This window comes from Centruroides vittatus, unplaced genomic scaffold (genome assembly GCF_030686945.1).
Source record: "Centruroides vittatus isolate TY-2023 unplaced genomic scaffold, ASM3068694v2 contig_250, whole genome shotgun sequence".
Classification (NCBI taxonomy): domain Eukaryota; kingdom Metazoa; phylum Arthropoda; class Arachnida; order Scorpiones; family Buthidae; genus Centruroides; species Centruroides vittatus.
Window position 1 is genome coordinate 490843 of NW_027121584.1, and position 18414 is coordinate 509256.

The 18414-nt window shown below is 26.1% G+C and overlaps 1 protein-coding gene across 1 annotated transcript in view; it reads left to right on the forward strand.

The window, feature by feature from the left end:
• LOC136971393 (transducin beta-like protein 3) overlaps positions 1 to 18414 on the forward strand; it is a 44832-nt gene that overhangs the window by 12168 nt on the left and 14250 nt on the right. The window contains exons 6-13 of the mRNA XM_067265838.1: positions 3156 to 3326; positions 4406 to 4481; positions 5162 to 5258; positions 7493 to 7689; positions 11676 to 11879; positions 13477 to 13580; positions 16025 to 16229; positions 18088 to 18177. Of these exons, the coding sequence (XP_067121939.1) occupies positions 3156 to 3326; positions 4406 to 4481; positions 5162 to 5258; positions 7493 to 7689; positions 11676 to 11879; positions 13477 to 13580; positions 16025 to 16229; positions 18088 to 18177 (1144 nt within the window). The remainder of the gene's footprint in view (positions 1 to 3155; positions 3327 to 4405; positions 4482 to 5161; positions 5259 to 7492; positions 7690 to 11675; positions 11880 to 13476; positions 13581 to 16024; positions 16230 to 18087; positions 18178 to 18414) is intronic.

Here is an 18414-nt window from a genome sequence, read left to right on the forward strand (position 1 = left end):
ATGGATGACATAAAACTTTATGCATCCACACAAAAACAACTTCATCAACTCCTACAAATCACACATTCATACACCAAGGACATACAAATGGAATTTGGCCTAGATAAATGCAAAACACTTCACATAGAAAAAGGAATCCTGAAGAAAGAAGATTTTGCACTTGGAAATGGAGACATTTTTGAATCCATGGAAGAGGGTGAGTTCTACAAGTATTTAGGATTCCAACAGGCCAAACTAACAGAACATACACAAATAAAGCAAAGATTAATTAAAGAATACCAAAGTAGGTTAAATGCTATTCTCAGAACACAGTTAAATGCAAAACACACAGTCAAAGCAATAAACACATATGTCATCCCAGTACTCACATATTCTTTTGGAGTTATACATTGGACTCACACAGATCTCGAGCAACTCCAAAGAAAAACAAGAACTACACTTACTAAGCATAAACAACATCATCCTAAATCCGCCACAGAAAGATTAACCCTTCCACGTAAAGATGGCGGACGTGGCCTGATTGACATAGTCAACCTTCACTACAAACAAATACAGTCACTGCGAGAGTTTCTCTACAAAAAACAAGAAACATCACAATTACATAAAGCAGTAACTCTAGCAGACTCAAATAACACACCATTAAACTTACACTCACATCATATGGACACAACACAACATATAAAAAGCATAGACACCATTAAGCAATCATGGGCTCGAAAGGCACTCCATGGCAGGCATCCTTATGATCTGGCCCAGGATTTTGTTGACAAAACTGCGTCAAACAGCTGGTTAGCTCGGGGATGCCTCTTTGGGGAGACGGAAGGATTCATGATTGCCATACAGGATCAGGTCATAAATATTAAAAACTACAGAAAACACATACTCAAAGATGCACCACTCACATCATGCCAGAAACTATACAACACATCACTTCCGGTTGCAAGCTCTTGGCACAAACAGATTATTTACACAGACATAATCAAGTAGCAAATATAATTCACCAAGAGCTTGCAAAGAAACACAAATTAGTAGACATCCACAAACCATACTACAAATACATTCCACAGACAGTATTGGAAAACAACACACACAAAATGTACTACAACAGAGCCATAATCACAAATAAAACAATTTATCACAACAGACCAGACATCACACTCATTGACAAACACAATAAAATCACATACATTATAGACATATCCATTCCAAACACTCACAATATACAAAACGCATGCACTGAAAAAATTAGCAAGTACACAGAACTCGCCCAGGAAATAAGGCATCTGTGGAGGATGGATAGGGTGCTTATTGTACCTGTTGTTCTCTCCTCTACAGGTGTCATACCACACACACTACACAAAAGCCTGGGCACATTACAATTGAATAGAAACACATACATCACACTACAGAAGGCCACTATATTGAATACATGTCATATTGTGAGAAAATTCCTGAATACAGACACACACACTGATACACTTCTTTAATTTCTGTTTTGGTTACTATGCCTTGACTTTGGTCCGGCATAGTACACAGCCACCGGTGTTAACTGAGTATATCTCACTTAACCCAACATAATAATAATAAATTTAGGAATGATGTAAATATATTAAATTTAATATATAAAGATATTTTCATTGTATTATATTCTTATGTGGAAAAACAGTTTTTTACAAATTATTATATTTACTTAAGGAATTTTATTAAAATTAATTATTTTTCTTAATTGAAATTCAGTTAAGAAAATTTTTTTTCTGATTTAAAGAGATTATAGTACTTTAAAAAAATTTATGTTGAAAGTAATATGATCTCTTTAATCAGAAGATTATTAGAAGATATCTTAATTTTATTATTATTAACTTCTAATTTATATATACATATATTTTAGGTTGAATTTTATAGTTTGACAGCAACACACATTTATAACTGCTTTTAAATAAAATTATATAATTTTTCATTTTTACAGAACTTGTATTAATTGGAAATTATAAGGTTTTAAATAAGATACTTAACTTTCAGAATGTTATGTAATTCAGATAGAATGATTATCTTTCAAATGTGTAAATAAATAAATAATTTATTGTGGCAAAATAATGACACGAATTATTATAAAATGTTATATAAAATAATTTGATTTTTATGTAATAGTAACCTCAATTTAAACACAATCATTTTCAGAGTCTGAGAAATAATTTAGTATCAAACATTTAAAATATGACCATTTTATCTTTTCCAAAAAATATTTAATTTTTTATTTTTGCCACATTAGATATTTAAAAGTTAACCACTTTTTATCTTTGATTCAATCTAGAGCACATCAACATTTGAGTTAATGTTTTCTTTTATTAAATCTAGAATTGTTATTATTATATGTATTTCTTAAATCTCTTGTTCAATAATCTTAAAGTTACCCTATCCCCTGCATAAAAACAGGTTTGACTGTATTTGTAATACTTTTCCTTAATTTATACTCAATAACTAATACAAAAAAATTATTAACTACACAAATGTGAATATGATAGCAAAAAAAGTCATAAATTCACAGAAATTTTCAATAAATTATATTTCATTCAAATAAAGAACATACAAAACTTTAAAATCAATTTTGTTGATCAAACAAAATTGATAATATATTGCATATAAATATTATTTTTATAAATTTAGAATTCAAGTTATTTTTAGTGTAAACAATAAATATTTTAAAATTATTTAAATTTATAATAGTTTTCTTTATACATAAAATGTAATTTGCATTTCAAATCGAATTATCAACTTAGAAAAGAATATGTAAGATGATAGTTGATGATGATATGTATTGACAATAATTGCAGATTTTCTTATAAATATAGCCCAAGAAAGTCATTTTATTATTTGGTTATTAAAATTAGGCTTTTCTGTTATATATATATATATATATACACATAATAACAGAAAAGCCTTATATCAAACCAGTTTTAAAAACAATAAAAGGAAGGAAAGAAAGAATAACTATAATTAATTTATATTTATTTATTATATTTTAAGTTACCTTTTTCTTCTTGTGTGTTAAAGATTTAACTCAAATTAATGACTTTGTTAATATATTGTGTAATTAGAAAAATGTCTTTATTCTACAGAAATTTTTATAATTCTAAATCATTTTTAATGCTTTTCAGTGTTGTTTGTTTTCATCCAAATGAAAATGAAAATAAATTATTTGGAGCAGCAGATGATTATAAGATAAAAGTATGGGATTTAAACACAAGTTCTTGTACATATGCATTAGAAGGGCATTATAGTGTTGTAACTTGTATAGTATTTACAGAAGACATGAAGCATATGTTGAGGTAATCTGATTAAATGATTTTAACGTATGATAATTAAACTGTCATATTAGAATTATTATTTCAAAATTATATGATGATTATAATATTGAAATGGTTTGAATCATTAAAATTTAAAACAGTGATTAAAAATGTTAAATATAATTAATGGCATCTGATAAATTATAGAAATAGGATCAAATAATTTGATTAAAAATTTGAGATAATAACTGATAAAAATTTGAAGAGTTTTTTATTACACACAGGTATAATACTATCTATCAACTTAGTAATAAATTAAATATTAATATTTGATGATTTAAACTTATTTTATATGATACTCATCAGGAGTTAAAGAAGAAAAGGTTTTTTTAATTTTTTTAAATAAAATTTAGAAGATAAAAGAATATAATACTAATCCATAAAGTAGTTGCAATTTAAAATCTAAAATATTGTAATGATGCTATTATTGGATAGTTTGATTAAACATTTTTAATATATGGTTGGTTCTGAAATAAACAATGAATGAAAACATTGTAACAATAATAATTGACAAATAAGTTAATATTTATTTAATTTCATTATTTTTATGAATAGAATTGTAGTGATATGGGACCTACTCGTCCCCCGAGTGCGATCTGTGTTATTTGTAGATATGTATGCTACTCTATGGTATACACTTTGTCGGATTTATATTTATATGATATTTTATTTATTGTTCTAAAAATGCTGAAATTTAAATTTAAAATGAATGTTGAAAAAAAATTGAAAAATTGAAAAGATAATGTTCTAAATTTGGAATGAGAAACGGAAACAAGAGTATTCAAATGCTGGAAAGTTTAAAGGTTCATTATTTTTTTGAAGAATTAAAGAAATGTTTCAAATCCTTCTTGTCTGAAGGTTTTTTTTTAGAAAAGGACCTGTGGTGATAGAGGATTACCTACAAGAATAATACATATTTATATTGAAAGAAGTATATAAACTAGTTGTATTTTTTAAATTAAATTCTTCTTGTTCTGTAAATTTTACCCTTATTGATATACAGCATATTTAGTTAAAAATAAAAATTATTATATACATCATTAGAATTTTTTTTTGTTTAGCACAGGGAGAGATAATGTGGTTATTATGTGGAATATTGAAACATATGAAAATTTGAAAACAATTCCTGTTTATGAGGTATTGTATAATTTCATTTATGTGGTATTTTAAATTTTTATTTTAATTTACTAATAAATATCAGATAGTTATATTAATTAAATAATTTGCTTTTATTATATTAAATTTTTTACTGAAGTCTATGGTACAATGATATTTGTTTATTTAGTGGTTGTATAAAACAGAGAAAGCAAATTGTATTTAGTGTATGAAATATTTTGATTTACAGGCATATCTTATTGAAATGGAAATAGTAAAAACATATAATCAGATCCAAAATGTTTTTTAGTTGAAGAATTTGATATGACTTTACACAAAGCTTTGAAATAAAAATTGTACAACTGGAATGAGCTAAGATGACATGCATTCTAATAGAAAAAACTTAAAATAATCATTAAATAACTACTAACATTTTTGAGAAATTTTTGTATTTAGTTTATTTCTATGTTAAAATGCATTATTTATCATAAATTTGAAATCGTCAGTTCTATTCTGTAGAGGAGCATTTTTTATTAAGTAATGCATTGTTTTATAAAACTAAATTTTTCGTTAATGATTAAAATTTAATCATTATATTCTCGTAATTCTCATATATATTTTATTATTATTTTTTAAATTAAAAAATTATGTTGCTACTTAATGAAGATGTTATTTAATAAGTAATAAATAGTTATTTCTTTATTTTATTATTATTTTTCCAGTCTCTGCAGAGTATAATATTGATTCCTGTTAATCGCAAATTACCTAATGTTAATGTTAATGCTAATTATCTGTATTTTATTGCTGCAGGAGAAAAAGGTAATAAAAATTTATTTTCATTTTTTATTATAATAGTAATAAAAAAAGATTTATGAACACATTGTGCAGAAAACTTTTATTACATAATACATTTTATTCTAAAATAACTGTGTAGTTATGGTTTATCTGGATTTTACATACAGCAGAATAACCACATTCTCATATTTTAATAAATTTTTCTAAATATGCCAAACATTTTTTTAGATGTTAATATTCTAATGATTTAAAATTTTGAAGAGATTAATGTTATGGCAATTTATAGACAGTCCTTGATAGAGGTATTTATTTTTTATGGAGTTAAAGATAATATATTGTCAATATATCTTTGAATTGAATAATTGAAATTTTATGAATAAATTTCTAAAAATGAAATAAAAAATTACATATGCAATGATCAATCAGTACGACAGAATAAAATAAAAATATTATTATTATTTATTTAATAATTAATTATTATAGAATATTGCTGGAACGTAAAAGAAGGTTGTTTTTTATCGAATAATTAATTATATTTCATTATCTGACATTTTCAGTTATGAAATATACTTTTATAATCTATTTGAGTTAAGTATTAACCCATTGTAAAGAAACTTAATAATAAGCAATAGTATTCATTCACTAATATTATGTGCAAAATATCTCGTTTAAAGTTTCAGTTCTCTAAACATGTTTGTAAAACAATCTTTAATGGTTAAAACTACAAATACAGTATAATAGTGGATCAAGTCATCCTGACATTTTTTAATTATTATTATTATTATTATTCCAGCTGTATGAATTATCTTTAGTTACATAATTTTATATATTTTTATTAGTTTTTGAGACTGATAATTGGTCCATGTAGATATGAAAATTTTTAGGTGAAAGTTGTAATTAGATTATTTAGATCATAATCTGGATTCACACCTGTATGTGTACATATATGCTATATATTTAATTTTCAAATGATTTTCTTTCTTAGTACTATTATGTGTGTTTTAATAAGCTATAAAAAATTATTTGATTAAAAACATTTCTTTTATTTTAGTTAAAAACAGAAGTTTTGACACTTGAGTGTCTAAATTAAAAAGTTTTCTGAAACATATGCAATATATTTATTTAAATTGTAAAATTACTCTTTATTAAATATAAAAATTAAATTAAAGAAGGAAAAAAATATTTGTTTGGAATTGTTTAGCTTTTCTATTTGAATTAAATTTTCTTCATCAGACTAGAGTTTGAAATATTCCGTTATGTCATTAGTTATATCAATATTCCAAAACTTATCTTTTACAACATGCTAAACATAGTTTTTTTTTAGTTTTCTGCAGTGATTAATTGAATGTCTTGTTTTGCTAAGTTTTTAACAATGCATAATTTAAATGATTATTATTTCGGACCACAAATTCCTTAATCCGACTCCATTCCATTTTAGGAGGTTTAACTGACAATGTATTAAAATCTGATGTCTATATTTTGCTGCCAATTTGTCAATTCAATATTTTTTGTATAAATGTTTAACTGAGTTTACCAACTCTATTAGTTCTAATTTTAGCATGTTTTGGTATGTAATATTTTTAGTTACTAATCAATTAACAAACAATAGCAGCTTTCTTCCATGATGAGGATGACAGTTTTTCTGCTTTAATGCTATGGTAAGGATTATTGTCCATAATGATATTGTTTTCTTTTTCAAGCTTACTCTTTTGAGCCACTTCTTCAATGTATTTCCATTTGTCTTTTCATAAAAATCCTGTGAATTTTCCTGGAAAAATCCTGGAAACACTTACGTAAAAGAGACAACCTGATCATCAATGATCAGGTTGTCTCTTTTACGTAAGTGTTTTAAGCCTGTAGAACAGCCTTACAAACATTTTTGTTTTATGGATATAATTTTAGTATTTTGACACTGTTGTAGATGTGTGTCCAAATTTATCCGTGTTTTATCAAGAAAGTTTATAGGCCTTTTTAGGTATTTCTTTGTTTTTGATTTAGAAATGCCTAAAAAAAAGAACATATTCAATAAATATGAAAATTCTTTTTTTCGTATTTCTTTGTTTTTAATTTAATATTTCTAAAAATAAGTACAAATATTTAAAAAGTATTAGAGATTCGATATAATATCAAAGAAAATGAAAACTTTGTTTTTATTTTTATAATGCAAGTTATAATAAAGAAAAAGGTAATATAATTGGTTCTAATAAATGTTAAATAATTATGATATTTATCTTGGTTTATTAATATATTTATTACAGGTAAACTCTCTATATGGAATTCTCATACAAGCAACAAAGTTTATTCTCAAAAATCTCCTATAACGGTTACTGGGAAAGAAGCCGATTCTGTTATTATGAAAGCTTTATACATCCCCACAAAAGATCTTATTGCAGTAATAACATATGAACATAATATAATATTATATGACCTTGAAAATTTTAAATTGCAAAAACAAGTAAGTATCAATTAGTAAAAGTTAGCTTTAAATCTATCTTACCAAATTTTGAATTTAAATTATGTACATATGTGTTTTGAATTTTTAAAAATTCAAAATATGTACATACATGAATTGAAGTGATGGAAAATGAATTAATAGTTCATATCCTTATCATGTTAAGGTTATTATTAATGTTAAATGATTTTTAATTAATAAGAAATTAATAAAATGAAAATTTAATCAATTAATGATTGATAATTAAGTATTAATATATGAGTATTGTTGCAAAATGAATTAATTATATGAGTTTTTATAAAGTTTTAATTAATTTAATTATTGAATTTGATGCTAAATTTGTAGAAAGATATAAAATAAAATTTATAAGTTAACATTTTTTTTTATTATTGGAAAATCATGACTGACTAATTAAAAAAGTTTTCAAGTTACTATTTCTGAATGAATTAAAAATTCTAAATGTCAATAGCAATAAATTGTAAAAGTTAAAATTTTATATGTAATTTGCAACAACTCAAAATGAATGAACAAATGAGCAGTAAAATATGCAAATATTTTTATTTATGATCTAAAAATTTCCAGACAATAATTATGTTATAGCCATAATTGAATACTGTATACTTGATAGCACATATTAACAATATAATGAGATATTGTAAACTTAGAATGATACAGTAAATTATTAGATTAATTTCCTTTGTTGATATTTTTATATTGTTATTTAATGTTGTTAGTTTTCAATGCTTCTCTTTTAGTCTTTCTTTAAAACAACATTTCTTATATGGCATAGTCCAGTGGTTCTTAATCTTTTCATACTCGCAGCCCACCAGATATTTCATAATTTTTTTATGACTCCCATTTTTTTAATAATAATTTATATTTGTTAAATTATCTATAATAAATTGATTTTTTTATTATTGCTTTATTTTTTTGTATAATAAATGTAAATCATAACTTTATTATTTCATTACGTATTTAAATAACATTCAAACTTTACAATTAAACGAAAACTCATTAATTTTTAACAAAATAAGGAACATTTAGAAATTCTGTTATTATGAAAGCTTTATACATCCCCAAATAAATAATTTAATTAGATTTCTGCTGCTGAGTATCATCAACTAATTTGTTAATTCTTGGTCCAATTGTTTTAATGCTATCCACATGCAGACATCTATTCGCAGTCGATTGCGTTTTTTTGTTTTAATATCCACCATAGTTAAGAATACTTTCTCACACAAATAGGTACTAGCAAAAGGCAGCAAATTTTGCATTGCTGCTGAAAACAGGGGAGAATATTCTGCACGAATTTGTATCCAAAATTGGGACACACTTTTAGTTTTGAACACAGAATTCAAATTACAATCATTTATTAATTCTAATAATGTGTCTTCATCAGCTGATGATAAATTGGTATTTTTATAATTGTTGTATGGATCTTTAATCCACAGTTTTGTAATGTGTGATATACACACATACAAGATAACACATACAAGATAAATATAAGATACGTCATCATTAGGAAAATATTTATCTTGTATGTAGGAAGAAATAAGAAATAAATAAATAAAAAAAACAAAATAGGAAAACTTTATCTTTCTTATTTCACTTTTCAATACGGTATTAGGTTATACATCAATTTTCTTTTTATTATATTCTGAAGGAAATTTTGCATAATTTGGCGGCCCTTTGGCCAATTTCTTATGGACCTCCAGGGGGCCGCGGCCTCCCTGTTAAGAATCACTGATACAGTCTACCATTTGTCATAAGATACAATCAAAACATATTTTAAAAAAATCTTGTTAACCTATGGTAATATTAACAATATGACTTTTATTTCATAATTTTAGAAATAATAATAAAAAATTGATTACATACAGAAAAATAGTTTTTAAAATTTGTTTTTGTTTAATTTACTTTTATATTAGAATATTTATATTTTTCACTTTTGATTGTATATTTCATTTATGAAGTCTTACCTACAAAAAATATGAAGCTTTGATTCTTATTTTTTGAAAGTAAGACTTGCAAATGAAATCCATGTTGAAAATATCATTATAAGTTGTTAATAAAATGTTTAACATATATAAATTTACTTGTTAATATGAATAATAGAAACTTGTTAAAATGTAGTTGTACTATAATTAATAGTATTATTTTTGTGATTTGAAATGAATTTTTAAACATTGATTTAACTTTAAAGTAATGCCAATTATAAAATAACAGTATAAATTTTAAATATCTGAGGATTACATTATTCTAAGAAATACAAATGTTACAGATCTTGAATTGTTTTTAATATGGATTTTTTGTACACTTTTTAAAAATATGCAAACTTATAAATATATTAATTTATTCAAATTACTGTAGAATGATACTTTAACTACATTTGAGTAATTTTATATTAATGTACAGTACATTAAATTTACATAAATTGTATAGACTCAATGATTACTAATATGGTAATACATCGGTTTTTGTTGAGTTTGGTTATTGTCTGTTTTGGTTTTTTGTCGATTTTTTGCGTGAAAAATTTGTCTCGATTTTCGTCGATTGCCTCAGGTTTCATCGGCATGCTCAAGTAACCTTGCTGCTAATTTTACGAAAACAAAGGGCGACCCACACGTTTTCCGGCGCAGTGTAGCGTTATTTCTCATTGTGTGAATATTACCTTGTGATGGCCCACCATTGGCCAATGGTTCTGTTCCCTGAACACTGGGATTTCGATCATGGGTTTGCACTTTGCCAGGGCAGGCTGGCCACCTGAAGTTTACCAGGTTTTCTCCATGTCTGTAATGCCTGAATAGGGGTCAGTTACCCTTAAATGGATTTCCCGGAAGGCATTATTCCCCTCGATACAACCATCATAAATGCATACAACTACTATTACATGACAATTACGTCACACTTTACCACAGGGCGATATAGTCTAGAAGCTCATGTCCAACTAGCTTCTACAAGACAAGACATTACCCTGCGTGTCTAGCCAAACAATTCTATTGCTTTCATCTCTATGTTAATTATCTTATCTTTAATCTTAATGCTTTTACCTTTATGCTACTTAGTCTTTTATGTTAATTTTTTATTGCTTTTAGTATTTAACACTATATTAATTCTCTATAAAATGTGGTTTTGGTATGTATTTTGGAGTGTCTAGAACGAATTAATTGGATTTACATTGATTCATATGAAAATAATTGCCTCGGTTTTCATCGGTTTCGGATTTCACCAATTGTTTTCGGACAGATTATCGACAAAAACCGAGGTATCACTGTATTTAAGTAATAATGACCATATAAACACTTTTGGGTCAATTTAAATCTTTTGACCTTTTTTAAATTCAACCCAGAGACAGATGGCTAATTACTGTTTCTTTATGTAAGTCAACTAAAAGTAAAATTGCATCTGTCCCTGGCCGGAATTTTAAAAAGGATAAAAGATTTAAATTGATCCAAAATTGTTTGTCTGGTTGTTATTATTTAAATACATTAAATTTGTTTTAATTATATTCAATTTGAAAGCTAATCAAAATTCATATTAACTTTTACTTCAAATTATCATTGAGTGATGTATTTATTTATAATTATTTTGTATTTATATTAAAGTGCTTCTTGAAATTCAGTTCAATCTCTGTCTTCACTTCAGCAATATTTTAAAAATAAATTTTTTGTTATTTTTGATACTTTTATATAAAAATTTTAAATTATAGTAAAAATGGCTAAGTCAACATAATAATTTAATATCATAATAGTTTAATAATGAATATAATAGTCAAATAATAAGTAAATAATACTCTAATAATCTCAGATTTATTAATAGAAACAATAACCAAGTTTAGTTTGTTTATACTATATTAAATAATGATAATTGAATAAAACTAATAGATAAAATCTTCCACTATTTCTATAATTTGGAGAAGTAATTATCAGCATTATCTTATATAATTTTGCAATTATGACAATAAATTCTAAAAGAAGTTCTTATTTCAGTTTTCAGGACACAATGATGATATTTTAGACATGAAGTGTATGGGAAAAGAAAGTTCTCATATAGCTGTTGCTACTAATAGTTCTTATATTAAAGTATTTGAATTGTCTACATTCAACTGCCAGTTATTAAAAGGCCATCAAGATTTAGTATTATCATTAGATACTTTTACTACAGCTCCTCATTATTTAGTCAGTGGTTCAAAAGTAAGTATTAAGTTTTTAAAAGATTGATTGGTTAGTAAATTCAAACTAAGTGTTAAAACTATTTGTTTTGCTGTTTTTCTACTATAAGTAAACCTTCATATAATATCCTTTTGAAATTCAAACTTCTGTGTAGACTTATTAATATATAATTGTTATTCTTTTAAAGATATTTCAATTTAACACCATACTTAATTTAGAGCCAGTTTTAGAGATGAATAAATAGTGGTGCTAAATCAACATTTTATCATATAAAGATGTTGATAAAATGAAAATTGAATAATTTTAATATTTAATAGCTATCAATAAAAAGTATTACATAAAAATGTACAAAGATCGGAATTTATTTAAATTTCATTCTTTGTATATCTATGAAATAATATAAATGTATTTGAATTCCAAGAACATATAAAAATACAATCGTTTACATCATATAGAAGAAAAATGTCAGTTTATAGTACCAAAATGTAAATTATCTGTGGGTCAAAAATGTATATATTCTTTAAATCTGTAATGTTATGAGATATCTTACATACCAAATGGTAGGAATTAATAAGACTATTAATAATAGTTTTATTATTAGAAAGAAAATTAAAACAATCTATAAGTCAGCTATTGTTAAACCTTTGTATGTTTTACTTGTAATTGAACAGATAGCTTTTTCACAGCTATTTGTAGTGTAGTAAGGAACCTATAATTTATTTACTGTTTTATTTATTTATCTACTACTATTATTATTATTTTGGAGGAAACTGGAAAAAGCATTTGATCTGGTCTCATCTACAGTATATATGACTTGTTTTTTCACTAATAAAGAACTATATACACAATTCATAAAGTAGATTTCTTAAGTAATGCCAATTGCTCTGTCATATTATCATGTTATAATAAGGCTAATTTAATAATTAAAGTAATTTGACTAGAGGTAGGCAGTTAGACCTTCTAGTCAAATTATTTTACATTTAATTAATAAATTGACCTTATTTAGTCCAATAATAAGGTAGATTGTTTGGTATTACTAAAGAACTAATATATTTCATTGGAAGTGATGTCATCTCTAAAGAAAACTAAAAATGATACTCGATTCTTTCAAGAATTTTATAATTATCAACAAAAATTTGCATTTTATTTATAATAAAAATAATTGTTATTAAACATTAAAATTTCAAAATTAAAAACTGGAAATTGCATAGTTCTTGCTGTTTTCCATAGTAACAGTTTAATATGGCTTTTATGTCACAATAAAAAATGCTAAACACAGAGAAGGGACTGTCAATATTTTGGAAAATAGGATTGTGCTAAAGTTTTCTGAATTTCACTAACATTTATCACAATTGATTAGTCAAATTAATAAAGAACTTTCATCAAGGATTAAAGATGTTGGCTATTTAATACAGATTGTAAACTTTGAGAAATCAGCCTAATACTCTGCTAACTGATCCAATTCAACATTTTCCAACAAAATTTGTAATCTTTAATAATAGCAAGAATAGATACTGGAAAGAGGAATGAAAAGAGGTTATTTATAAATTTAGTTTTGTATATACATAAACCATTTACTTATAAGTGTGAAATAATAATAAATTAAAATTTTTTTTAGGATGACACTGTAAGAGTTTGGAAAATGAATGATGATGAAAGTTTTACATGTTTGTATGTGGGTTTTGGTCACACTCACAGTGTTAGTTCTGTTGCCTGTTCAAGGTAAACTTTAAACCTTATATTCTATGAAATATATAGTTAAAAATAAAATTATTTTAAAATATTATATTATTTTTTAATCTTTAGCATTATGTAGTATTATAAAAGCATAAAACACTGTTGAAATATCTCATTAAAACAAAAATGAATGAAAATGAAAATATATTCTTATTAACTATTTAAGTTATTTTTATTAATTCACTCTTGGCAATACAATTTTAAAATAGTATTAAGTTGCAAAATATTTTCATAGCTTTTTTTAAAATTATAATACAAAACTTTAATTAGAATTCAAATTAAATTAAATGTAATTATACAATTACAAGTTAATATTAAAAAAATAAAACAAGGTATATTTATAGAAATAGGAATAAATAGTAAAAATGTAACTATGTATAGTTAAATTTGTTATTTATTTCCGTTTCTATTGCTGAAAATATTTTGGTGATTATTATATTATTTGATTATTATGTGATAATGTCTTTTGCAAAAAAAGAGATTTGCTATTTAAAATATCCATTTTAGCAAATATTAATGACCAGTTAATGTAAATTTAGTTGTTTATATGCAGTTTATATGTATGTAATTTCTTTGTGACTAAGAATTTGTACATCTTTCCTTTTTAGCTAATAACAATTATATTGTTTTTGCATGTCTAAATATAAATGTCAATATTTTAATGTTGATGTTTTGAATTTATATAGAACAGGCTTGGCCAACTTATAGTGGGATATAATTAACTTTCGTGAGTCAAAAGTACCAATGATCTACCACTTTATTTTTATTCTTTTACAAATGTTTATTAATCAATTTTTATAAAATTAATCAATCGTCTTTACACACAGGGATGCAAAATAAAAAACAGTCTTACTTAAAACCAGATAACCGGAGTGGATGATTATTAGGAGCACTAACGTTTTCGAGCTCCGTCTGGGCTCTTCTTCAGGCTTTATAGTAAGAAAAGGGAAGCCATACATTGAAAATCAAATATTTTTCTTTTGAAAATACTGTCATTCGAATCATGTCACGTGGCAACCTTCCAATAGATTTAAATGAAATGATTGATGGTTTGTGCAATGCACATGCACTTCGAAACGATGTTGATGATAATTTTTTAAGAGTTATCCTCCAGCATGATCTGTCACGCAGCTGAAAGGGCCAACTCTTCTTTAAAATTAATGCACGTGGTATTACATCCTGCTTTGTATATTTCCATAGCTTCCAAGAATTTGAGATGCTCCAGGTGGTTGGTAGTGGACGTAGACTTTGGAGACAAGGCAATCCGGAGGAGATGATAATCTGTTATTGGCAGGAGATCATATTTGGTGTTCCTACAGGGAGAAACAGGGTTCTATATCCATGGTGAAACGGATGATGATTGCCATTATAGACAGGGTAGCGACTTCTTGCATCAGGGAGAATTAGGTGGTGACTGTGACTATCATGGGACTGGCAACGACTTCTTGCCTGCCCGTTTGGTATTATATTAAAATGATGAAATCAGGAAGCAGGTCAGAAGATCATATGAAAGTGTCTTTATCCACGCTGAGAACTTAAAAAAGGATATACTCCTACGTGTGAAAGTTGACAGATGGTTGACAAAGTTGATGTTACAATGTTAGATTGTTTATGTTGAGGTCTGGATTCTCACAATAATATAAAGGAATTTTATATTCATTTGTTTTACATCCATTGTCTTTCACTTCTCGTTTACAGAAACATTTTTCACATAACTGAATTTTAAATGTTCTTGAAACTGTGTTTTTACTGTATTTTGAGCACTGAACACAAGATAGTGTTATTTATCAAACACCTGGCTTTTCCCACTTTTATTAGTTGAAAGTTGCACGCAAGAAATGGGGCCTATTTCTAGGTCCCATTTCTTGCGTGCAACTTTCAACTAATAAAAGTGGGAAAAGCCAGGTGTTTGATAAATAACACTATCTTGTGTTCAGTGCTCATAACTGAATTTGTTTTGGTGCAACAAAGCAATTTCTAAAGTAATGACATAGATATTATTGACACAAAGAGCATGCTCCATTACTTTGTGTTTCTTGTTCAATATCTGCATGCGCTTTTTTTACACTGTCCTACAATTAGAAATGAAGCTGAAACTCATCTCATATAACACAGCATTAGCAACCCATAGCAATAGTTAAAAGGTTTCATAGTGAAAATATAGAATTTGTATTTCCATGGATATTACAAATATTTTTCTCATTTTAAGAGGTTGCATTATCAATGATTGGTCAAAAATGATGACAGAATTAATTAGTTAATTGTGATAGACTTGTTGGCCATGCCTGATATAGACATTAATCTTATTATAAATACATTTATTAAGAATTTTAAGATTTATAAAGATATAAAATATGATTTTTTCTGTATTTTATTTAATAGATAGCTATTTCTTTTACTAAACTTTACTAAACTTTTATTTTGTGCAGATTAGATCATTACACGTTTGTCAGTTGCAGTCAAGATATGACTATCAAGCTGTGGGCATTGCCTAAACAGACTAACACAGAATCAAATGATCAATCATTGTCATCCACATGTACTGTTGTTGCTCATGATAAGAATATAAATTCGATTACAATTTCTCCAAATGATAAATTTGTTGCAACTGGATCTCAAGATAAAACAGCAAAAGTAAATATTTATACATATCTCTATTATTAAATAATTTTTAACTAAACAGGAGTAAGTACAGAGATAACTTAAAATTATAAGATTTAAAAAAAAATTGTTGTAAGGTCATAAACTAATTAATTATGAAATTTGAATTAAACATGGGCAATTTTCTTATCTTTTAAATGCTGATAAGATAGCAAAAATACTGATTGTTTCATATATCTTGACCAGGCAATACACGGTACTTGATTGAGGCTCTGGAAGTTTTAAAGTTTGAGAGCCTCTTTTGGTAATGCACAGTGACTCTGTCACATTCTCATCAGATAATCTGCTCCTTTCACTAAGTAAATAGACTGGTGTAGTATTTGCTTTGGCGGTACATATACTAAAATACTAAAATTGGACTGGTGTCTGCTCTGTGCGTTTTTACAGCCTGACAATATTCATGAAACAAGTGTACTTTTATTCTAAATTTCATAATAAATAAATTAATTAGCTGATCAATTGACTAGTTAAAAATATTTATTTTATTTTATTCACAATTATTATTTTACTGATAACTGTACTAGAGACTGGTATGCAATTGAGTGTTATAGTGCAAGTATTGTTTTGTTACAATTAATTAAAGTTAATTAGGAAATTTGCATTTGCATAGTCATAACATTGTAGATTGGCCACCTATAAATTTTTCTAGGGGAGAACACTGCTTATGTTTTGTTGTTAATGAATTTCATGGCAATTTTTCATAGACTTTATTATGTTTAAATTATTATTATTGTAAAAAGAACCAATATTCAAGATACTTTCTGTCATAGTATGACATTTAACATCTCAAGAAAATTTAACAAATACTGTAGTAGTAGATAATAGATATTATGAAGAATTTATATGATCAGTTGAACTAATCTTTATCTCTGGAAATCTTAGAAAAGATATAATAGATATAAAAAAAAAATATTTATAATATAAAAAACAAATGAAAAAAGTTGGCAAGTGCCCCTGCTTGACTTTCCTGGGTCTCAAACAGGGGGGTTCATTAGGAAGTTCAATAATTTTTAATTATACAAAAACACACTTACGTAAGAACCAGATAACCGGAGTGGTTGATATTAGGGTCGCTAACGTTTTCGTAGCCCCGTCTGGGCTCTTCTTACGTACGGCTTATATTTATTACTACAAAGCCTGAAGAAGAGCCCAGACTGGGCTACAAAAACGTTAGCGACCCTAATATCAACCACTCCAGTTATCTGGTTCTTACGTAAGTGTGTTTTTGTATTGAATCCCGGTGTGTAAAGAAGATTGATAATTTTTAATTATACTAGAATATAAAATTTAAGTAATAACAAAAGCTCAAAAGGGGTAATTTTGTGAATTATGATAAAAACTTGCAATGTAAAAAAATATTCAAGTTTAAAAAACACCATGACACTAGTTCAAAGTTAAAATTGTGTGTGGCACCATCTGTTATGAGATGTTATTAAAAAACAACTTTTTCTACCTATATTAGCGAGGTTGAGGCCAAAGTTTTAAACACAAAAACGTGTATGTCAGATGTTTGGTGCCGCTTTCCTGTAAGCCTAGAAGTTTGACAATGGCGTTTGGAATGTCGAGCATGATTCCACTGACTATCCAAACACCATTGTCAAACTTCTAGGCTTAGAGGAAAGCGGCACCAAACGTCCGATGTACGTGTTTTCGTGTTTAAAACCTCAGCCTCAACCTCGCTATTTTCTATAATTATTCAATTTATTTTTTATTAAGATTGAATGTTATAAATACATCTATGTTAAAATTTTTAACTCTTGAAAATTGAATATTATTTTATATATGTTTTTAATTTTTAAATATAATGGGTATGTTTTTATTTTATTCATAGATATGGAATTCAAAAGATTTATCTTTAGTTGGAGTGTGCAGAGGCCATAGACGTGGTATTTGGTGTGTACAGTTTTCTCCATTAGATCAGGTTTGTATTATTGAGCAATTATTTGTAATTTAGAAAATTATGAGATTCTAGTAGAACTTATAAATTGCTTAATATTGAATTTTATTTTATTCTTGTGAGCACATTCTTCTTTATTAAACACTTTAATGCAGAGTTTAACTTATGTAAGTACATTGATTATATCAACATTTTAGAGGATTTGTAAAATGTTCAGAAGGTTATTGACTAATGTGGATTTATTTTCCTAAAATATACTGA